The sequence below is a fragment of the Podarcis muralis genome, chromosome 9 (assembly GCF_964188315.1).
Source record: "Podarcis muralis chromosome 9, rPodMur119.hap1.1, whole genome shotgun sequence".
NCBI classification, from domain to species: domain Eukaryota; kingdom Metazoa; phylum Chordata; class Lepidosauria; order Squamata; family Lacertidae; genus Podarcis; species Podarcis muralis.
The window spans coordinates 59,758,742-59,783,103 of NC_135663.1; the positions used below are offsets into that span (position 1 = coordinate 59,758,742).

Here is a 24,362-nt window from a genome sequence, read left to right on the forward strand (position 1 = left end):
AGCAGCAGAAAAAAACCTTTCTCCCTCCTCTATATGACATCCTTTTATATATTTGAAGATGGCTATCATATCACCCCTTAACCTCCTCTTCTCCAGGCTAAACATGCCCAGCTCCCTTAGCCGTTCCTCATAAGGCATCGTTTCCAGACCTTTGACCATTTTGGTTGCCCTCCTCTGGACACGTTCCAGTTTGTCAGTGTCCTTCTTGAACTGTGGTGCCCAGAACTGGACACAGTACTCCAGGTGAGGTCTGACCAGAGCAGAATACAGTGGCACTATTACTTCCCTTGATCTAGATGCTATACTCCTATTGATGCAGCCCAGAATTGCATTGGCTTTTTTAGCTGCCGCGTCACACTGTTGGCTCATGTCAAGTTTGTGGTCAACCAAGACTCCTAGATCCTTTTCACATGTACTGCTCTCAAGCCAGGTGTCCCCCATCTTGTATTTGTGCCTCTCATTTTTTTTGCCCAAGTGCAATACTTTACATTTCTCCCTCTTAAAGTTCATCTTGTTTGTTTTGGCCCAGTTCTCTAATCTGTCAAGGTCGTTTTGAAGTGTGATCCTGTCCTCTGGGGTGTTAGCCACCCCTCCCAGTTTGGTGTCGTCTGCAAATTTGATCAGGATGCCCTTGAGTCCATCATCCAAGTCGTTGATAAAGATGTTGAATAAGACCGGGCCCAAGACAGAACCCTGTGGCACCCCACTAGTCACTCTTCTCCAGGATGAAGGGGAACCATTGATGAGCACCCTTTGGGTTCGGTCAGTCAGCCAGTTACAAATCCACTGAGTGGTAGCATAGTCAAGACCGCATTTTACCAGCTTCTTTACAAGAATATCATGGGGCACCTTGTCAAATGCCTTGCTGAAATCAAGGTAGGCTACATCCACTGCGTTCCACTGAGTCTTAAACTTTTACTTCTTTTCTAAGGGAGCTTAGGATCTGGTTTCAACATGTTAAAAGGTGTTGGCTGTAATACAGAGGCTTTGCTTGTCTGTTTTGGGTACAGGCCTTTGGATTGTATCCTTTATGGCTGCTGCTGCTGCTGATGATGATGATGATGATGATGATGATGATTATTCCTGTTTTTACAGAGGCGATGGACTCCCAAAAACCGAGTTCCCACTTCACACTTTATGGACCTGAAGCAAATTTTCCATAAGTTATCTGCCCGAAAAATAAGCCCCACCTCTGCTCGAAGCTCAGGTATAGCCGAATCAGAGTCTGAAAGCTCGCGTTCACAGAAGCTGTCCATTTTCCGTGTGAAGTTTCCGTCATCTCTTTCGAATCAAAGCTCTTCGTCCGGAAGCCCAACCAGCTCCATAGTGTCAGGGCACGACCAAACAGAGACCTCAAGTAGGTCAAAAGAATTGGCACCCGGAACCGGGGCTGGGTCATCTCCTGAAGGCGATCTGTTCTATGAAGCAGAGAGCCCTGACGAAGCGGCCTTGGTTTACGCTGCCAGGGCTTACCAATGCCGTTTGCAGTCTAGGAGTCCCGAACTGGTGACGGTACACTTGGAACCTTTGGGACTGTTAACGTTTCAGCTGCTACACATCTTGCCTTTCGATTCCGTCCGCAAACGGATGTCCATTGTGGTGAGGCACCCCATTTTGAACCACATCGTCGTGTACACCAAAGGAGCAGACTCTGTCATGATGGATTTGCTGGAGAAAGACTCAACAGGTATGGGGGACGCTCTAGTCAGCTTTCTAATAAACACTGGCAAACACAGAAGCCTTTAACCTCCAATCCAGACGTTTCATAAACCTTGAGAGTCTGGACAGTGATGTACGTAATCTGAGAAATAGCCAATAGAGTGTTGTAATCCCATCTCGAGGCTTCCAGTGCATGGACAACAGTGGCCAAGCTATCTCAATCCAGGAATGCCCTTAATGGTCTTACAAAGTAAGGGTGGTAAAAGGCACTCTGAGGTCACTTGGGCCTCTAGCCATGGTGTATTCTGATGGAGATATTGTACCCTAGGGAATAATATAATAATAATAATAATAATAATTTATTATTTATACCCCGCCCATCTGGCTGAGTTTCCCCAGCCACTCTGGGCGGCTCCCAATCAGTGTTAAAAACAGTACAGCATTACATATTAAAAACTTCCCTGAACAGGGCTGCCTTAAGATGTCTTCTGAATATCAGGTAATTATTTATCTCTTTGACATCTAATGGGAGGGCGTTCCACAGGGCGGGCGCCACTACCGAGAAGGCCCTCTGTCTGGTTCCCTGTAGCCTCACTTCTCGCAATGAGGGAACCGCCAGAAGGCCCTCGGCGCTGGATCTCAGTGTCCGGGCTGAATGATGGGGGTGGAGACGCTCCTTCAGGTATACAGGACCGAGGCCGTTTAGGGCTTTAAAGGTCAGCACCAACACTTTGAATCGTGCTCGGAAACGTACTGGGAGCCAATGCAGGTCTCTCAGAACCGGTGTTATATGGTCCCGGCGGCCACTCCCAGTCACCAGTCTAGCTGCCGCATTCTGGATTAATTGCAGTTTCCGGGTCACCTTCAAAGGTAGCCCCACGTAGAGCGCGTTGCAGTAGTCCAAGCGTGAGATAACTAGAGCATGCACCACTCTGGCGAGACAGTTCGCGGGCAGGTAGGGTCTTAGCCTGCGTACCAGGTGGAGCTGGTAGACAGCTGCCCTGGACACAGAGTTAACCTGCGCCTCCATGGACAGCTGTGAGTCCAAAATGACTCCCAGGCTGCACACCTGGTCCTTCAGGGGCACAGTTACCCCATTCAAGACCAGGGAATCCCCCACACCAACCCGCTCCCTGTCCCCCAAAAACAGTACTTCTGTCTTGTCAGGATTCAACCTCAGTCTGTTAGCCGCCATCCATCCTCCAACCGCCTCCAGGCACTCACACAGGACCTTCACCGCCCTCACTGGTTCTGATTTAAAGGAGAGGTAGAGCTGGGTGTCATCTGCGTACTGATGAACACCCAGTCCAAACCCCCTGATGATCTCTCCCAGCGGCTTCATATAGATATTAAAAAGCATGGGGGAGAGGACAGAACCCTGAGGCACCCCACAAGTGAGAGCCCAGGGGTCTGAGCACTCATCCCCCACCACCACTTTCTGGACACGACCCAGGAGGAAGGAGCGGAACCACTGTATGACAGTGCCCCCAGCTCCCAGCCCCTCTAGACGGTCCAGAAGGATGTTATGGTCGATGGTGTCAAAGGCCGCTGAGAGATCCAGCAGAACTAGGAAACAGCTCTCACCTTTGTCCCTAGCCCGCCGGAGATCATCAACCAGCGCGACCAAGGCAGTTTCAGTCCCATGGTGAGACCTGAATCCTGATTGGAAGGGATCCAAATGGTCCGTTTCCTCCAGGCGTGCTTGGAGTTGTTCAGCAACCACCCGCTCAATCACCTTGCCCAAGAATGGTAGATTTGAGACTGGGCGATAGTTGGCCAAATTGGCCGGGTCTAAAGATGTTTTTTTAAGAAGCGGTTTAATGACCGCCTCTTTCAGCGGGTCTGGGAAGGCTCCCTCACAGAGGGAAGCATTCACCACCCCGCAGAGCCCATCGCCCAGCCCTTCCCGGCTCGCTTAGTCGTGCCACTACATTTTACATGAGCTGCTGCCTTGCTGTAGTAAAACCAGGTTCATGATCAAGGTATCTCCACCGCCAGGCAAAAAACCTGCCCAATGCAAGGGCCAGTAATATCCAAGGCAACACGATGACCAAGTACAACAATGCAATACCAATATAAACTCTTTATATAGTCTATCCGGAACATTGAACAATATGAGAAACCAAATAGAAAACATAGAACCAAATAAACCAAAGTCTTATAAGTCTCTGAAATGCAAGGGCCAGTCAGTCAAGTTTATTTACTGTTGGTCACCACAAAAATGCAAACAATATTTTGGTACATTTTAGCATAACTGGGCCCCAGGGCATTGGACTCCATAGATTGCACAAGTAGCACCTGTCAAAATTTATTCCCCTATTATATCTCAGGATGCCACTCAGAATATTTTACATAGCTCCCCACCGCCTCCCACCCTCAGGAATTTGATCCTTTTACATAGATGACCCCTATGTTTAGTATTTAACGTTTCCTGCTTTTCATTATCTCAAATCTCAGGTATTAAAAAGATTGACGCGCAGATGAAAAGAATTAAGGAGAGAACTCAGATGCATTTGGATGATTATGCTGCACAAGGACTGCGCACTCTCTGTGTAGCTATGAAGGTGATATTTCTCTTAATGGTTAACGGTACAGAATTGGCAAAACCTCAGTGCCAGCAATAAAACCGCTAGCACGTTTGCAGAGCTAAGCAGGGTGTGGTGGGGTTTCAGATTGGATGGGGGCCATTGTGTTGAGATTCCTGCATTGCAGGGAATTAGGCTAGATGAGACTCGCGATCCCTCCCAACTCTACAATTCTGCGATTCTGTTTTTTCTATTCTTGAAAGAATAGGGTGCTGTTTATTTTACAGGGCATTCCTAAACTGGGTGGAGGGTCAGCTGCCGCTTCCAGAGACCTGCCATCTATACCTTCAGAGCTATCTGCGGGTTTAGCGGAAGGCTCCACATTTGCTGTGGTCCTTTGCCAGTGAAACTCTTCTCTGCTGATGGAGAAGCACCTCTGTTTCTTCCTAACTCCTAGCCAGCAGATTTGGGGTTTAGGCTCGCCCAGTTGGGTGGGGGCACCTTTTTCTCGGTTTAGAATGTAGTCAAAGCACTGGTCAGCAGATTATATATGGAATATTTAGAATTTTCAAACATCTCTCTCCATGACCTGTGTCCTAACCACAGTTGAAAGCATATGGATATGGTCTGACCACATGGTTTCCCATCACAAACTGATTTCAAAGGAAGGGCAAGTTCTCTTTCTACAAAGGGATGGTTAAATGAAGCCACCCCCAACAATTAAATGAACGAGTAAACTGCATGCACGTGTCAGGACTTTCTTTAGCTATTTTTTAGTATCAATATTGGGAGTTTTTAGGAGGGATTTGTTGTTATTTTAAGCCTGTTATTTTACTTTCAATAGATGGCAGTGGAGGATAGGCGGTTACATAGCTTGAATGTTCCCCAGGATTTTGCTCTCAAAACCTTGGTTTGACATAAGTTGCATTTGTCAAGCAGTGCTGTGCCAGAAAAAAACTCACTTTGAGAAACAAAAAAATAGGGAACTTGACTGATTTGGGGGGTTTGTTGTAATAGTGGAAGATGCCTGTCTCAGTCGTATAGTTCTGTAGCCAGCCCCATTGTAACACACTGTTATTCCCTTTAAATGAAGTAATGTTTTAATTCTTGCAGCACCTGCATTCTCTCAAATACTGAGCTTGGTAGTTATGTAAGTGACACGGGGCCACCTCCAAAATACTGTAGATTTGGTGTGCATGTATCATTCCTGGGCATACACTCAGTTTATATCCAACCTGAAATAATTCAGCCAGTACATGGTGCTGCGAGGGAGAAAGCAGCAAAGGCCACCGTCTTTGTTGAGTGCAGTTCAGAAAACACATAAAAAAGCAGGGATGGGTGCATTGACTGCCAGGTGGCCAGTCTAGGAGCTCAGAGTGACAAGGCGGAAGGAAGGAAGGAAGGAAGGAAGGAAGGAAGGAAGGAAGGAAGGAAGGAATAATAATAATAATAATAATAATAATAATAATAATAATAATAATAATAATAAATTTTATTTATATCCCGCCCTCCCCAGCCGAAGCCGGGCTCAGGGCGGCTAACAACAATAAAACAGTACAAAAGTACAGCATAAACAACACTCTAAAATCATTCATTATAAAATTAATTAATTCAAGCCACTGGCAACCATTGGGCCAGAGCTCCGTGAAGATTGCTGAGGGAGGGAGTCAGGCTGTGCCCTGGCCAAAGGCCTGGTGGAACAGCTCTGTCTTGCAGGCCCTGCGGAAAGATGTCAAGTCACGCAGGGCCCTGGTCTCTTGTGACAGAGTGTTCCACCAGATCGGAGCCACAGCCGAAAAAGCCCTGGCTCTAGTTGAGGCCAGCCTAACTTCTCTGTGGCCTGGGACCTTCAAGATGTTTTTATTTGAAGACCGTAAGTTTCTCTGTGGGACATACCAGGAGAGGCAGTCCCGTAGGCACGAGGGACCTAGGCCGTATAGGGCTTTAAAGGTTAAAACCAGCACCTTAAACCTGATCCTGTACTCCACCAGGAGCCAGTGCAGCTGGCATAGCACCGGGTGAATGTGATCTCGCAGCGAAGACCTCGTAAGGAGTCTCGCTGCAGCATTCTGCACCCGCTGGAGTTTCTGGGTCAGTCTCAAGGGCAGCCCCACGTAGAGCGAGTTACAATAATCCAGTCTGGAGGTGACCATCGTGTGGATCACAGTGGCTAGGTCAGGGTGAGAGAGGTAAGGAGCCAACTGCTTAGCTTGGCGGAGATGGAAAAATGCCGCCTTTGTTATAGCTGCAATCTGCGCCTGCATGGAAAGGGAGGTGTCAAAGATTACACCCAAACTCTTAACGGACGGTGCTGGCACTAATTGCGCCCCCGCAAGAGATGGGAGTTGCCCCCCCCCATCCCATATCGTCCTGTCCCAGCCACAGGACCTCTGTCTTTGAAGGATTTAGCTTCAACCGGCTCCCACGTAACCATCCAGCCACAGCTTCCAAACATCTGGTCAGTGTGTCTGGGGCCGAGTCAGGATGGCCATCCATCAACAGATAGAGTTGGGTGTCATCGGCATACTGATGGCAACCCAGCCCAAAACTCCGAACAAGCTGGGCGAGGGGGCGCATAAAGATGTTGAAAAGCATCGGAGAGAGTATCGCACCCTGAGGTACTCCACACACCAAGGAGTGGCGCAATGACAATTCCCCCCCAAGCGCCACCCTCTGTCCCCGACCAGAGAGAAACGAGCGCAGCCATTGAAGGACTGTGCCCTGGATCCCCACGTCGGCAAGGCAGTGGTCCAGAAGTTCATGATCGACCATGTCGAAAGCTGCTGACAGATCTAGAAGAATCAGCAGCCCCGACCCGCCTCGATCCAGCTGTCTACGAAGATCATCTGTTAGGGCAACCAGAGCCGTCTCGGTTCCATGACCAGTGCGGAAGCCAGACTGGAATGGATCCAGAGCTGATGTTTCATCCAGAAACCCACCAAGCTGTTCAGCAACCGCTCTCTCAATCACCTTACCCAGGAACGGAAGATTCGAAACCGGGCGGTAATTGGATAGATCTAAAGGATCTAATGATGTTTTCTTTAAGAGCGGGCGCACCACTGCCTCCTTCAGTTCCCCTGGGAATGTCCCCGTGCCAAGGGACAAATTGATGATATCCCCCAGGAGGGCCCGCACCTCGTCTGGACACGCTCTAATCAGCCAAGACGTGCACGGATCGAGAGGACAGGTGGTGGGCTTTCCAGCTCGGAGGAGTCTGTCCACATCGGCTGGGGATATCCGGTCGAAGTGGTCCAATACTGGACCCGAGGACATTCGAGGGGCCTCCAGTTCCTTTATTGTATCCAAATTGGCAGGGAGGTCATGGCGGAGCAACAAGACCTTCTCCGCAAAAAAGCTCGCAAATGCCTCACAGCTGTGTGTCAAATTGTTATTTAAATTTGGCTGTCCCTCAAGGGACGTTAAAGACCTGATTATACTAAATAATTGCGCCGGGCGACAGCTAGCAGATGCAATGGAGGCCAAGAAGTAAGACTTCTTAGCAGCCTTCACCGCCATCTCATAGGTTTTCATAAAAGCCCTATAAGATGTCCTTGTGGCTCCATCACGGGCACCCCGCCATACTCACTCTAGCCGTCTGAGGTCACGCTTCATTTTCCGGAGCTCCTCAGTAAACCAGGGAGCCCGGTTTCTGCGGGGTCGCAGAGGGCGCTTAGGTGCGATCTCATCGATGGCTGCCAGGAGCTGGATATTCCAGCCCTCAACAAGCTCAGTCAATGAGTCGCCAGGGGGAGCAAGGTCCCGCAAGGCTTGGCGGAATCTATCAGGGTCCATCAGTCTCTGCGGGCGAGCCCAAATCGGCTCGCCACCTAAGCAGGGTGGGGGTGGAAAGTCAATCCTGGCTTTCAGAGCATAGTGATCAGACCATGGCACCTTCATCGAAGGAGACATGATCACATCTATACCTACGCCAAAGATCAAATCCAGCGTGTGGCCTGCTTGATGTGTGGGGCCCGAAACAACCTGGGAGAGCCCTAGTGTCGCCATGGAAGACACCAGGTCCAGAGCCTGTGAGGAGGGAGTGGCATCAGCATGGATGTTAAAGTCCCCCAATACCAATAGGTTAGGGAACTCCAAGGCCCAGCCTGCCACCGCCTCCAATAGGCCTGACAGGGTGGCTGCTGGTGCGCTAGGTGGCCGGTACACCAGCCAGACAGCCAAGCTCTCCTTGGAGCCCCACACTAGGCCAACACATTCAATACTGGGGATCGATGGCGATGGTAGAGCCCTGAAAGGACAATCTTCCCGGATTAATAATGCCACCCCTCGCCCACAGTCCGCGACTGGTGGAGGACGGAGAAACCCGGGGGCGCCATCTCTCGTAAGGTAACTGTTGCCCCTTCGCGTACCTAGGTCTCTGTCACACAAGCCAGGTCGACCCCCTGCGAGATAAAGAAATCTCGCAGGGTGGCGGTTTTGTTGCCTATAGACCTGGCATTGCACAGCACCAGTGACGGAGGTGAGCAATCCTTGCTCACCCTACCCTCGTCCCTCAGGGTGGGATGCAGATTGGAAGGGGTACAAGCATATCCATATCTCGATCCCCTTTGCCTATAACATCTGCCCCCACCGCCATACCTCCCTTGCCCCTCCACGATAGCAATCCCAAGCCTCATAGTAGCCTCCACTGATGGCAATTAATGTTATTCTTTCGCAGCCTAAAACAATAAAACCTTAAAACAATAAAAACAAAAACAACCCAGAAAACAATAAAATACAAATAAAAACTGCAAAAATTACAAATTCATCAAAATCTAACAAATTCCCAAGCCCACCCAAACATCCATCCCACCCCCATATATAAAAAATCTAAATGGAAAGGAAAATATTTTTTAAAAAGTTAAAAAGAACTCTGCACCCCTCCAGGTCCTCCTGGGCAGTAGCAGCATCAGTGGCAACAACCATCCTTGTGAGGCCCCACCCTGGGCCAGATAGTAAGTGGCAGGAGCAGTCCTTGTGAGGCCTGTCAGGCCCTCCCTGGGCCAGGTGGTAAGTGGCAAGAAGGAGCAGGGCCCTCAGGCACTCACACAGGGGAGTCCTCCTGGGCAGCAGAGCAGTCCTTTCTTTTTGAGGCTTCAGGCCCCGCCCCAGGCCAGATGGTAAGTGGCAAAAGCAGGGCCCTCAGACACTCACACAGGGGAGTCCTCCTGGGCAGCAGAGCAGTCCTTTTGAGGCTTTAGGCCCCACCCCAGGCCAGGTGGTAAGTGGCAAGAGCAGGGCCCTCAGGCACTCACACAGGGGAGTCACCTCCAGACTTGATTATTGTAACTCGCTCTATGTGGGGCTGCCCTTGAGACTGACCCAGAAACTCCAGCGGGTGCAGAATGCCGTGGCAAGACTCCTTACGGGGTCCTCGCTGCGGGATCACATTCACCCGGCTCTATACCAGCTGCACTGGCTCCCGGTAGAGTACAGGATCAGGTTTAAGGTGCTGGTTTTAACCTTTAAAGCCCTATACAGCCTAGGACCCTCATACCTACAGGACTGCCTCTCCTGGTATGTCCCACGGAGGACCTTACGGTCTTCAAACAAAAACATTTTGGAGGTCTGGGGCCACAGGGAGGTTAGGCTGGCCTCAACTAGAGCCAGGGCTTTTTCAGCCGCGGCCCCGATCTGGTAGAAAGCTCGGTCAAAAGAGACTAGGGCCCTGCGGGACTTGACATCTTTCCACAGGGCCTGCAAGACATAGCTGTTCCACCAGGCCTTTGGCCAAGGCACAGTCTGACCCCCTCCTTTGGTAATCCTCATAGAACTCTAGCCCAATGGTTGCCATTACAGTGGTGCCTCGCAAGACGAAAAGAATCCGTTCCGTGATTCTCTTCGTCTAGCGGTTTTTTCGTCTTGTGAAGCAACCCCATTAGCGGCTAAGCGGATTAGCGCTATTAGCGGTTTAGCGGCTATTAAAGGCTTAGCGGCTGAGCTGCTAAAAGGCTATTAGCGGCTTAGAAAAAGGGGGGAAAGCGAGAAAAAAATGGCAAGACTCGCAAGACATTTTCGTCTTGCGAAGCAAGCCCATAGGGCAGGAGGGGTCTGCAACCCGCGGCTCCGGAGCCGCATGTGGCTCTTTTACATCTTTGCCGCGGCTCCGGGGCGGATACTAGCGAGGGGAGGAGGCGCATTGTGCGCCCCGACACTCCTCACTGTGGCGGGCGCTGTACTGGCTGTGACGTCGCATGGGGGCGGTGCGTGTGTTAGTCACGCACTGTCCCGACGTCACCTTCCCACCCGCTGTCAGATATATTTGTTTTAAATGTCCCAATGGTTTTGCAGATCCCAGTTGTTGTTTTTTCTTCGGAAACGGGTCCAAGTGGCTCTTTTTGTCTTAAAGGTTGCAGACCCCTGCCATAGGGAAATTCGTCTTGCGAAGCACCTCCAAAACGGAAAACCCTTTCGTCTAGCGGGTTTTCCGTCTTGCGAGGCATTCGTCTTGCGGGGCACCACTGTAATTTGATTCTGAATTGATTTTAGAATGTATTTCAATTAATTGATTGTGATTTTATGTAAACTGTGTTAATTTTACTGCTGTTAGCCACTCTGAGCCCGGCTTTGGCTGGGGAGGGTGGGATATAAATAAAATTTTATTATTATTTATTATTTGGTGCATCATGCTTCTGCAAGTGGATGGCAAGTTTTCGCCTCCCACCTTGCGCCAAATGATGCTGTCTTCTTGCTCTAGCCCTTATCTCCCCCCCCCCCACACACACACACCTATTGGTATAATTTTCACACCTCTCCTTCTGTCACACATTGTGTTGGCCAAAGACCGCTTGCAAATGGTCAAAGGGACTCTTAAAAAATATATCTGGATATATAATTTGCTTTAGAGAGATGAATGCTGTGAATTCTTTATTATTTTAAAATGGCTTTATTTGCATGACGTTGATCAGCACGGTGATGTCGGCTCTTTGCTGATTCTGCAGGTGTTGACTGATGAGGAATACAACGAATGGTTAAAAGGGTATTATTCCGCGGAACACAACATAGAGTGCCGGGACGAAATGCTCCTTGAGTCGATGCAGAAGCTTGAGAACAAATTAACACTGCTTGGTGAGTTGGGAAGAAGATGGTTGTTTTGCTGAACTCCTAAATATACAGTGGTACCTCTGGTTACATATGCTTCAGGTTACATACACTTCAGGTTACAGACTCCGCTAACCCAGAAATAGTGCTTCAGGTTAAGAACTAATCTAAACATTTCTTTTGCTGCTTAATGGGGTTCGGAAGGAGGAGCATAAATTTTTGAGAATGAAGAGTAGACGACTTAGGTGCAATCTGGTGGCTCCTGGAAGCATTCCCTGGAGGCGAAAGTGCCGCTGCGCCGCCACTGATTGCCAGCAAAACCTCTCCAGAAATCAGCGCTGATGGTGGAGACAGCAGGGTGTGTGGGTGCCACCTTATGAATTTCTGCCACCTGAGGCTGTGGCTTCACACTGTCTAATGACTGGGCTGGCCCTGCCTGGGAGGGCATCCCAGGGGCTATCAGATACCACAAAATTCCCCCTCCATGGGCTGAAAGGGGAAGGCCTCTGCAAGGAGTGCTTCTGATCAGGATTCCAGACATTGCATTCCATTTCCCCTCCTACCACACAATTTCCCAATTTTTACCCTCAGCAGCTATTTGAGGGTACTCAGTACTCATCCGGCTGATTCGGTAGGCATGGAGGAATTCCATCCTGAGGGGTTTTCCCCCACTAAAGGTTGTTTTTGTTACTTGTCCACATAAGGTGGGCCACGTTGCCCACCTAAAGACCAGCACTCAGATAAACTGAGATTGCTGTTGGGATACATGATTTCGTAGGCTTTGATTCTGTTAGAGAAACTACTCCATATCCTTTACGGTTCAGACCAAGGCACCACACTCATCCTGGTTCCATATTATTTCTCAGACATTTTGGGAAATTCTATCACATGTAAAATGTGTTAGGTTGCAAATCGGCACATAAGCTGATTCATCATCATTTACCTCATGTTAGGAGTTGGGAATTGTAGCCACTTTGCCTAGAAACCATTGGCAATTGGAATGGTAATAAGTCTTTTGCAATCCCACTTGGAAAAAAATTATGAACCTTAAATTTCAGCATATTTTTGCTTAGGAGAAACTTGGCATTTCTCAGCTCTATATATTGCCGCTACCAACTGCTGAGTAGTATTTACACTTAATTGCATTTTTTAATTATTTTCTGCTATTGTTATTGATTTGATCTACATCCTGTCCATTATCTAAAAATCCCAGGGCCGTGTACAAAATTAAGCACATAATTTATGTAGCATAATAATAAAAACATAATACAGAGCCTAATAGTAGAAATAATAATAGTAGTAGTAGTAGTAGTAGTAATAATAATAATAATAATAATAATAATTTTATACACACCCCATCTGGTTGAGTTTCACCAGCAACTCTGCGTGGCTTCTAACAAAATATTAAAAACACAATAAAACATCAACATAATAATAAAATAATCATAACAGTCTCCTCCCACGCATCTAGCAGGCCATACATTATTGAATGGCCAAGGGCCTGGGTAAAGAGCAATGTTTTTGCCTAAATATGTGTAATTACGGCACCAGGTGAGCCTCTCTGGGGAGAGCATTCCACAGATGGGGAGCCACCACAGAAAAGGCCCATTATTGTGATGCCATCCTCCAAACCTCTCGTGGGGAGGGGGCACAGAGAAGGGCCTCAGATGACAAGCGCAGGGCCCAGGTCAGTTTGTATGGGGAGTCGCAGTCCTTAAGATATTGAGGTCCTGAACCTTGTAAGGCTTTATAGATCAGCACCTGCACTTTGAATTGGGCCTGGAAACCAATTGGCAGGCGGTGCAGAACAGTGCAGTTTGACCTAATCCCACTGATTGCTGCTTTGCAGGTGCCACCGGAATTGAAGACCGATTGCAGGAAGGTGTTCCAGAAACCATAGAGGCGCTCCGAAAAGCAGGAATTAAAATCTGGATGCTGACTGGCGATAAAAGCGAGACAGCCATCAACATAGCACATTCCTGTAGATTACTGGCGCCGAGTGATTTCATCTTCATCCTGCAGTCTGATCGCCTGGTGCGTGTGGCATTTGGTTTTTCTGTAGCTGGAACTGTTTGCATTGCTGTATGACCGCAGGGCCAGAAAAGACAAGAGCAGCAAACTTACCCACCAGACCTCTTCCGGTTTTTGCTTTGGGTTACCCAATTCATCTTGCAGTTGTCTTTCCCATCTCGCCCCGCTACTGCTGCTGCTCCTCCTTTCCTTTTTGGCCAATGGCATCACACTGGTCTGTGCAGCTGGGGTGTTGGCAGTGTGTCACAGTTCCCTTCGCTTCTAAAAACTGCAGCTTTTTGTAGGATGACCTTTATAAATTCAGGATTTTTTGCTAAATGTGAGTGTCTAAGCTGTAAGGCTTTGTACAATTGTACTCCTGAACAGAAGCATAAGTGGCAGTTAATTATTTAAATGCAGCCACCAATTCATTTGTCCTTCCGCCTTGCGCAGAAAGTTGACACACTGCAAACCGTTGTTAAAATGCTTCCGAGGGCTAAATGCTAAACTACACTAGCTCTATGGATGTCGGACTAGGAGCTTTGTCTTGGAAATTGGAACAAGTTCAGTTTTTGCAAGTTGCTCTTTGTCGTATCTCCCTGCAGCCGTGTTTGATTACCATTAATGTGCTAAGAATTATCTCATTAAAATGGTATTACATGCAGCATTCCAGAAAGTTAATCTACTTACATTTCCTAATGCAGAAAAAATCTTGGTGTTTTTGTGTTCTCTCTTAAAAATAGTCAGTGTTTTCAAATGGGAAGCCAGTTCCCTTTTATGTGATGGAAATATCTTTATTCACATTATCCAGTACTAATCCTAGCCATAACTTGTTAAAGATTGCTTAAAAATTGGGACAGAGAATGCTTTGCCGTAAAAAAAAAGCCAACAGGTTGAAAAGAATATTGTATGATGGCAGGAATGGATATTTTGTTTGTTAGAAATTCAGGCCTTTGTTTTCACAGATGACTCACTTGAAGACTGATGAACTAATCACAGTAAAAATGTTGTCTAGACAGTGTTAAAGGTAAAGGTACCCCTGCCCATACGGGCCAGTCTTGACAGACTCTAGGGTTGTGCACTCATCTCACTCTAGGGCCGGGAGCCGGCGCCGTCCGTAGACACTTCCGGGTCACGTGGGCAGCGTGACGAAGCTGCTCTGGCGAACCGGCACCAGCGCAGCACACGGAACACCATTTACCTTCCCGCTATAAAGCGGTACCTATTTATCTACTTGCACTTAAGGGTGCTTTCAAACTGCTAGGTGGGCAGGAGCTGGGACCGAAAGACGGGAGCTCACCCCGCCGCGGGGATTCGAACCACCGACCATACGATCGGGAAGTCCTAGGCACTCTGGTTTTACCCACAGCGCCGCCCGCGTCCCAATCTAGACAGTGTTATGTTTCTTTTAATTGCACATTCATAGAATCATAGAGTTGGAAAGAACTTCAATAATGATCTAGTCCAACCCCCTGCCATGCAAGAATCTCAACTAAAGCATCCATGGCGGATGGTTATATTTAATTATGATTTTTGGGGAGGAAAGGTCGTTTCAGTTCAAATCCACTGTGTATTATTGAGAAAGCAGCATACAACTTCATGTACAGCTCCCATTCATTTTAGTGAGCCGTGTGTCTATAAACTCTCAGAAATTTCCCTTGCACTTCTGCAGATCCCATTTATTTTAGCTGAATTATGTAAGATGAGTTTATTTTATTTCTTTAAATAAAAAAACTAACTACTCACATGCATATGGATCACGATTTAATAATATAGCCCCTTCCATTAATCAGATTTTTTTTATAAAAAAAAACACATTGCAAGATATATCTCTTTCCAGTGTTTCCTTCAGCCATTGGATTCCTGCCCCTAGCTAAATGTAAACTCTGTGTGTGGCTCATTTCTTAAGCATTTAACGAACCCTTGCTCACGTGACAGTGAGCTGCTTTGTCTAAGCCATGGTTTATTGCAACAGGAGCAAGCCGCAGTGAGCCTCAGAATTTTAAATGCATTCCTGCTGCAGACATGAAACGAACAGAAACCTTTGTTTCCATTTTGATTAACCATATTGTTGCTTCATCTGAACCTGACAAACAGTGTCTTAAAATATGTTTGAAACAAGCCAAGTTCAAGGCATGGGTTCTGAAGTTGGCTCCTTTCCACAAACCATAGTTAAGGTAGACTATAGTATAGGGTTTGGGCATATTGCAGTTAATAAAAAATGGAAGTGAAAGCTTCTGATCTCATGGCTGTGTTGGAGAGTCGTTCCTTTGGCTTATTCCCCCTTCCATCATAAACCGGTTTATGGTAATATCCAAAGTGGCCCAGAATCTTTGTGCTGATGGCTTTCCCTATCATGGCCTTGCAGATCTTTTGCAGAATTAAAAATGGCGGATCATTTTCATTAATGAACGCACTCAAGATACATCTATTATTTTCTACACTCCATACACACACGGCGGATCATTTTCATTAATGAACGCACTCAAGATACATCTATTATTTATTATCACTGGCCATGCTGTCTGGGGTTGATATGAGTTGTAATCCAGCAACAGCTGGAGGACCACAGGATCCCCACATCTGCATTAAAGGTACGTTCCTTAGATTTTCCTTGGGATAACTATTGACACAAACTAGAGCAGACCAGCAGGCAAATGGTAGAATGTGGCTGTAGAATCCCAACCAGGATCTGCTAGTTGACAAGCTGTTAACACCCATTGAGGTGTGACTTGTAAAGCAAAGCTTTAATACGTACTTATAAGGAACTGATCGTAGATAAAACCTACCAATGCCCTTTTCCCAACCAGGATTCCTGTTCGTTGAAGATGGACAAGATTTTGGAAGACATCAAGTGGAAAGAAAGCTATGATGCAAACCATTTGAGAATCCCAACCTCATCGGTTGCTCAAATTCCACATTTCACTGCTGCCCTAGTTATAGATGGAGCAACATTAGAATTTGCCTTGCACGACAGTGTGGCGAGCAAGTTCCTGCAGCTCACAACACATGTACGGGCTGTCATCTGCTGCCGAGCCACCCCTCTGCAGAAGAGCCGAGTGGTGGAAAAGATCCGAAAGGAACTGAAGGTGATGACATTGGCTGTAGGTGAGTCATCTCTCTCTTGCAAGGGAGCAGCATCGCCTTTGATTTCACTGTAAAGCAGGGATGGGGGATATCTGATCTCCATCATCCCTGACCACTGGCCATGCTGGCTGGGGTTGATATGAGTTGTAATCCAGCAACAGCTGGAGGACCACAGGATCCCCACATCTGCATTAAAGGTACGTTCCTTGGATTTTCCTTGGGATAACTATTGACACAAACCAGAGCAGACCAGCAGGCAAATGGTAGAACGTGGCTGTAGAATCCCAACTGGGATCTGCTAGTTGAAAAGCCCTGCTGCTCCATAGATACAGACAGACAGACAGTCTGATGTAACAACTGCATCAGCCAGGCATTTTCACTCTAGTTGCCTCCTTCCGATTGCAGTAAGCAGGGAAGCTTGCTCTATGTACGTCAGAATATTTTCAACACTCTCATTCAGAATAACAATTTCAAGGTGACTTTATATGTTATGTGAAAACACCACAGTGGGAATTGTGAGATAGTCACACTTCCTCTGTCCAAACTCTTGGGATTATTTGCAACCGGGGAGCGGGGGGTTAGCATGCATTTCTGGCAACCACATACCTTTTTCCTGCAGCCCATGTTCTACATATTTGGGAGATAGGTGAAAAGGAGAAGCACGACTCTCACCTCCATATAAAGTTCACTTGCTTGTTCAAAATATTTTTGGCCCACCTTCCTGTTATAAAAGCATCCACGGGACCTAATTGTAGCGGCAGAACATTCGTCCCATAACACTAGAATTTGTAGACATACAGTGATGCTGAATGTTGGAAGATCCAGGACAGACAAAAGAAAAGCACTTCGTCACACTACACACTGATAATTCCACAGCTAACTCCCACAAGAGGCAGCGATGGCTTCCAGTATGGATGGGTTTATAAAAGAGGATTGGACAAATTCATGGAAGATAAGGCTGTCGTTGGCTGCTAATCCTGATGGATGCGTTCTGATAGAGTAAAATAGATTAGATGGGCTACTGATCTGATCCAGCAGGCTCATATCTCAAAAGTGCTCATGGAAACAGCTTTACCTGGCACCAAAACACGAATAGCGTTGGTGCCTGTTTTCCTTTGCCCGGGGAGCGCATTCACAAATTAGATGCCATCACACAGAAGGCCATCAATATGTGATGCTGTCGTCATTCCCCATCTGTGCAGGGTAGTAATCCAACCAACAAGCCTCGGAGGTAGATCATGAGCTGTGTTGGCAATATAGTTTTATTGCACTTTTCAAAAAATAGTAATTCGTTTATAAGGTTTCTTTACATCAGATACACCAATTTCATGATAAAAACATTTATTACAATGCCCAACATATACAGATACAGGTATAATGCAAACTTACAAGTGCCCTCTAAATAGCCACATAAACTATCAATAAAAATTGTGTATTTTATAAATCTGCTCTCCTAAAATTCTCATTATTACATTATTACATTACATTATTACATTAAATATGCCAACATGAACCCCCCTATCTTCATGTTGCACTTTATAGAGTCCTTTTAATAGTGTAAACATTACTTGACAATAATTCTAAAACTGATGAACAAACTAGACATAAATTTGCATTTGACGTGCAGCAGTAGGGAAGGAAAAGCTTCATTTCCTCTTTTGATGTCTGCAGTGATAATTACCAGCCCTCCCAGCTGATGACATTTGCACTTGTATTTAACATCGCATCTTGTGAGGCCATGAAATTTCAATTTATTTTTCTCTTTCGTCAAGTCTGTGTGCAGTGCCCCAGCCCAAACCAGTTTCACTGCAACATTGTTCTTTTCCTTCTCTTGGAAGGTGATGGTGCCAACGATGTTAGTATGATCCAAGTTGCTGATGTTGGAATTGGAATTGCTGGCCAAGAAGGCATGCAGGTAGGATGTATTGAGAGAACTGTAAATGGAAGCAGTGTTGCGTATAGATTGATGACTGTGAGAGCCAGGACACTTATCGGTAGCAGAATATATTGTTAGTGGAATCAAAAGCTGAATACCCCAAACCCTAGAATTTGCAAGAGGTCTTTGTCAAAAGAGCTGATCTATTGGAAATACAAGTACTATGGTGTTGTAGGGAACCTGTGGCGCAATGGGACAGTGTGTCTTGGCTGTTAACCAGAAGCTTGATGGTTCATGCCCACTCAGGGATGGCTGTGGACAGAATTCCTGCATTGCAGGGGGTTGGATGACCCTCCTAGTTCCTTCCAACTCTACAATTCTATTATTCTATTGCAAGGGCCTTGAGAGCCATATTTACACTGTATTAGGTTCTAATATGGACATACGTTCCTAAGAAATCAGATTATATACAGTGGTACCTCAGGTTAAGTACTTAATTCGTTCCGGAGGTCCGTTCTTAACCTGAAACTGTTCTTAACCTGAAGCACCACTTTAGCTAATGGGGCCTCCTGCTGCCGCCGCGCTGCCGAAGCCCAATTTCTGTTCTTATCCTGAAGCAAAGTTCTTAACCTGAAGCACTATTTCTGGGTTAGCGGAGTCTGTAAACCTGAAGTGTATGTAACCTGAAACGTGTGTAACCTGAGGTACCACTGTACCAGGAGAATGTACCTGGAAATCAGGGGACCTAGGAATTTGTACAACCATGGGCATCTTCGTGGAGCATGTTTGAAGCAGTTTCAGGTAGATATCTGAAGAGGTTTGAAGAGGATTCATTCCGGCGGCTTTAGTTGTCACAGAAGTCATTGACTCATGGGAACAGTGTAATAATTTATGAGTTGGTCGTGCAAAGATCTCCGTTCAACAGCTTCCTTGATTCGTGAGGAACTAAAATATGTTCTCGTGTTAAGAGGGTGGATTAGTTGGCATGTAAGAGACTGCTCAATAAATGATGATTAACGAGTGTGGGGTCCGAATCAAGGGAAAGAGAGGATGAGTGGAGGATGAGTTAGAAAGGGAGACAAGTATAACAGTATACACAAGACCATGACTTCTACAAGGAAACCTTTGTGGAGACATTTGTTTCTATTTTTGGCCAATGGGACTTGTGCAGTCAGCTTCAGTGGGATGCAGGAGTGTCAAGTAACTCCGTGGTCAAGGAAAGCTCCTGACTTCATTTTGTAGCTATTTTCTCGGTTGCTGTATTTCATTTATTTCATGTTTGTTTTCAGGCTGTGCTGGCGAGTGATTTTGCGCTTTCTCAGTTCAGACATCTCAGCAAGCTGCTGTTCGTACACGGCCACTGGTGTTACACACGATTAGCGAACATGATCCTTTACTTTTTTTACAAGAATTTGGTATGTAGCTTCCGGGGATGCCTCAGTGGGTTTGACCTTGTGGAAGGACAGTTTCTTAATGATTAGAAACAGGCAAAGGACACTAGTAAATTCTGTACTCTGAATCTACAGCAGCAGAAATGGAGTCTGCCCACCCGCCTTGGGTTAAGGGTCACTGCTCCAGAGGCATTTATAATAAATTTAAATACGGTCTATGCCAAAAAGCTATCTGTCAGCACTAAGATGATTGTGACAAGTTGGCTCCACTATTGAAACCTGCAAATTATCAAAGGATTATGTTACGCCGTTTCTGCCTGGGGAAGCGTGTCTGAAGCAGACAGGCCTTGCCAGTTTCGATGTTAAACGTGAACTTTGAGGTTTACTTCTGAGCAGTAAGAACTCAAAATGAGTTCATTATGTTACGGAGTTAGGATAGAGGCAAGCAGAGTAACCACATGGTAACTCCTGTAAAGCTCAGCTGCTGTGCCACTCAAGAAATTTCCCCCCTTGCAGCTCTAACCTGGAGAGCTGATAGTCTGTAACCTCTGACCATGGAATAAAGTAAGCATTACTAAATATTGGTAACTATTTGAAATTCTGGGAAAGCAGGAATCACTTTTAGCACTCAGCTTAACAAGGCAAGAGGCTACAGCCAGCCCTCTCTCCAGGCAGTTCGTAACAGTGGTGTCTTACTATCTTCATACTGGTAGTCAACATTTTCACCAAATTACCTTAAGTGTTTGGTGCTGAGAAAATGCAGTATTCGCAATCCTGAGCCCTTAGTAACCATTTCTAGGGCAACAGATTTGTATCATTGGCATTCAGCATTTCTGTAGCCCACTATAAGAACCATCTTTCCCGCAAAGGGGCAGAACTGTACATCAGTAGTGAAGCAAAGAAAAGGTCCCAGGTTAATCCGGGTAGGGTGGAAAACTCCCAAAACTCTGGAGAGCTTCTGCCAGTCAGTGTAGACAAAAGTGAACTAGACAGACCAGTGGTCTGACTCAGTATATATAATTCCTGTTGGCTCTTGTTTATAGATTCTCACCTTTTAATTCCCACCTCTGTTCCCAACAGGCATATGTAAACCTCCTGTTCTGGTTCCAGTTCTTCTGTGGGTTTTCAGGAACACCCATGACCGACTACTGGAGTTTGATTTTCTTCAATCTGCTCTTCACATCAGTACCACCTGTCATTTATGGTGTTTTGGACAAAGATGTCTCCGCAGAAGTCCTGTTGCACTTGCCAGAACTTTACAAGGCTAGTCAGAGAAACGAGGTATTTCTTGGCTTCTTACAAATATTTGAAACTCACATGTTCTCTGTTGTGCATTCCTTACCAGTTAAACGTGAACATTCCCTCCTGTTAAATAATCTGGTGGAGATGAAAGGCATTATTCTTCACTGGCTTTACAGCCAATGAATGTAGGTGGCCTTAGGAGGGCAACATAGTTTATACACAAACAGTTATTTGATGGATGCCCTGTTACCATTTTCTACCACGTAGACTGCTGTTGCTTATTTGTGTTTCTCCAGCATGGCGAGGAAGGCCTCAGCAGAAATGTGGGAATATTGTACGCTGTGTGCTAGACATGCATGCTGTCAAAGTAAAGCTGAAACTCTCTAGGAGGGGTTCCAGATTAGATTGCTATACTGTCTCACCAGCCTGTACTGTCCCCTGCAGCTCTGACAATGAGTATCTCTTGTTGGTTCGTTGAAAATACAACAGATTTTTTATTGAACCAATTTTTGTTCAGAGAGTTTCAAACACTTCCTGCTTGACCATTGTATTTTTGGTAATTTAAAAGCTGCATTTTTATATACCGACAAGTGTTAGTCTTATAACTAGACTCGCCTTCTCCCTTTAATCTCTCGTTTGTGACTTGGGCATATTGCAGACTAGCTCAGGCTCTCTCACTGAAGGTTGAGACCTGGGTCTTGGATGGTGATACTGTATGTGTGAGCTTTTGGAAGCTCAGTAAGGCGTTCAGGCGTCCAAACATGCAGACAAGGCAAAATGACTAGAATCTGTATCTTCCCAAACTATGAGTAGAATTCAAAATAACCCTCTTCTGGGGGTTCTCCTGAACCCCCTTAACCCAATTTAAGAGGTGGGGGGGGAAAGACCCATTGCAAAAGTGCTTGTGTGGGGCTCATTAGATGAATCCCACCCTCAATAAGTGTTTCTCCTGTCTTTCCTTTTCAGCCATACCTGTTTACAACCTTCATAATGAACTTATTAGATGCTTTTTACCAAAGTCTAGTTTGCTTTTTTATCCCTTACTGGGTAAGTGTTAGGATATTTTACTCCTTTATCTCAACTTTTATTTGCCTTTTTATTTGCATGATCTTTAAACTTCCTTCATATTCAAAAAAACAGTAGGCTTACAGTACTCATGATCTGGAATACAAGCACAGAGGACTTCCGGTGGGTGGGTGGGGCATGGCAGATTGAATCTCTGTTGTCAGCAGTCCACAGAAATAATTCCATGATAATTGATGACAGCCAGGAGTAAGCTTCGACTGTCAAATTCACCCTGGGAAAAAAGTGAATAGGGATCCAACCTCTGATGCGCTGAAAAAGCTGTTTTCTGTGTCAAGAGACCGAGAAGCTGTCAGCTCCTGGGAGCTCTGGTGGGGTTAAGCGACTTAAGAACCAAGGAGTCTACATCTTGCCCAAAAGCCACATAAGAGCCCTGATGTGCATGTGATCAGCAAAAGCCTCTCTTTCTTAATTATTTCTGGAAATTTGTAATTTATAACTCAGAGAAATTTATCCATCTGCCAGTGGAAATTTACATTTGATGCATGAGCTGCTTTTTGGCTTCAAGTAGAAGGGAAGATAAGTCAATTGTTAAAAGGGCTGAAGGCAGAACCAAAAGCTTGTTTTAATGGCTTGAGAAAAGAAATTTGCAAATGAATGAGACACTTGTGTGTGTCAATAATTTTTATTTCATGTTGTTTATTTTTGTTTTCTCGATGAAAATGTTGCTTAGAAATCAAAAGTAAATGTGCCACTTGATACTTCCTCCACGGGAAAGGATTATCTATTCTAATAAGAGATATGGCTGTGAAGATCTTAAGGTGGAGACAGGAGATGTAATGAGACTGAATTGTTAATAAGATCATGAAAATTCAGTCTGGCACATATACCTCTATTTGGGCATTCCACTGACTGTTGGCATCTTTCAGCAAATGTTTGATGAGCAAATAAAATTGACTAAAGTTCCATTGGGCTCTAATGCAGTGGGGAATGAAAGTAAACCAGGAATGAATGAAATGAAAGGCAGAATCAGAGACGATACAGAGACTTTGGAGAAGAATATGCATAAAGGACTGGCAGAATCAGAGTGTGAAATGGTAGAGTTGGAGGGAATAGATGGTGCATTGGAAAAGTCATTTACACAAGTGTTTGGAGGAATAAAACAGCCATATGGTGGTGTGATTCTGGAGGAGTAGAATGAAATCATGGATGGAGACATGGACAGACATCTGGATCTGGCATTGATAAGAGCTGAGAGAGAAAGGGCTCTGTGTACAACTTGGAGTGAACTCAGAGGGAAAAGGTACTCTGGTACTTTCCTTGGGAAAAGAATAGAAAAAATGTAAATGGAAGAGGAAATAATTTTTTAGATAAGGATGGAACACAACAGGAAATGGGAACTGAAGATACAGAACTGGGTGCGAATTAATGGATGCGTAACAAGAAAAGAACTATGGAATAATATCTCAATATATGATCACCGTGGAGAGACTCGTACATGGACAAAGATGGAAAGATTTATTATTGTTTAAGGCGAAGTGGAAGTTGTGGTTGTGGAAGACCAAGTGGTTAAGTTTGATTGGAGAAAAATCATTACACATATTTATTAACAATAGAGAATTCCTTTTGAACTTCTTGTGTGAAAAGAAAAACGAATGGATTTCACACATTTGAGTCTGAAGATTGGGGAAATTTTAACAGAAAGCAGAACAATTGGATGTCATCCTAGGGCAAATGTTACAAATATATATATTTTTTTAAAGTAGTGGGCAGATATAAAATCAGGAGTCCTTTTATTTATTTTTCATTCTTCTTTTCTTTCTCTTTTTTCTTTCTTTCCCTCCCCCCTTTTGTGTCCTCTGCTCTGAGCCATTATTGGGGTCCAAGGATTACACACACACGAAGGTGGTGTATGGTTGGTGGCAGGACCCAGAGTGAGAGGCAGGGAAGTGAAGATCTCCCAGGCTGAAAGTCTGGGAGAAGAAAGAAAAGCTCCCAGGTGAGAGCTGGGAAGGTCCATCATTTTCTGTTGGTGACAAGGATTAAGAGCTACATTTAAGAGAAGACTCTGTGTTTTCTTTTCTCTTTCCTTCTTTGTTTTGGTTATTTAGATTAGATTCTTTTATCTTGTTGTCTCATGAAAAAGCTTTAAAGAAATCTTAAGGAAAAAGGGGGGAATACAATCACAGAGTACATAAACTTTAAATAATTGTTCCTTTGCAGACCTACAGTGGCTCTGATATAGACCTCTATTCTTTCGGGAGTCCTATTAACACCTCCATGTTTTTTACAATATTATTACACCTCGTGATTGAAAGCAAATCTTTGGTGAGTACGTTGTTCATTCTAAGGTTCACTTTGCAAATTGCTCTTGGGACAGGGTCAAGTTAACATTTATCATCTCGTCACATGGTGGATGTTGATCCTTAAATGTGCCCGCACAAAGTGTGGGGTGGTATTTGCAGCACCACAGCAGTCTTCGGTAGTTGATGAGATAGATACCCATTCTAA

The 24,362-nt window shown here is 45.6% G+C and overlaps 1 protein-coding gene across 19 annotated transcripts in view; it reads left to right on the forward strand.

Annotated features, from left to right (window-relative positions):
- The window catches only part of ATP10D (ATPase phospholipid transporting 10D (putative)), a 79,686-nt gene that overhangs the window by 47,784 nt on the left and 7,540 nt on the right, over positions 1-24,362 (forward strand). For 17 of the 19 annotated variants that reach the window (XR_003708403.2, XM_077934333.1, XM_028745105.2 and 14 more), the window contains 10 exons: positions 1,096-1,687; positions 4,117-4,223; positions 11,123-11,249; positions 13,072-13,256; positions 16,043-16,340; positions 18,158-18,234; positions 19,485-19,610; positions 20,667-20,867; positions 21,795-21,875; positions 24,075-24,179. Coding sequence is in view for 17 of the 19 variants with exons in the window: in XM_077934333.1 (XP_077790459.1) it covers positions 1,096-1,687; positions 4,117-4,223; positions 11,123-11,249; positions 13,072-13,256; positions 16,043-16,340; positions 18,158-18,234; positions 19,485-19,610; positions 20,667-20,867; positions 21,795-21,875; positions 24,075-24,179 (1,899 nt within the window). In the remaining 2 variants the exon portion in view is untranslated. The remainder of the gene's footprint in view (positions 1-1,095; positions 1,688-4,116; positions 4,224-11,122; positions 11,250-13,071; positions 13,257-16,042; positions 16,341-18,157; positions 18,235-19,484; positions 19,611-20,666; positions 20,868-21,794; positions 21,876-24,074; positions 24,180-24,362) is intronic. The other 2 variants (XR_013394272.1, XM_028745103.2) reach the window with 1 other exon arrangement.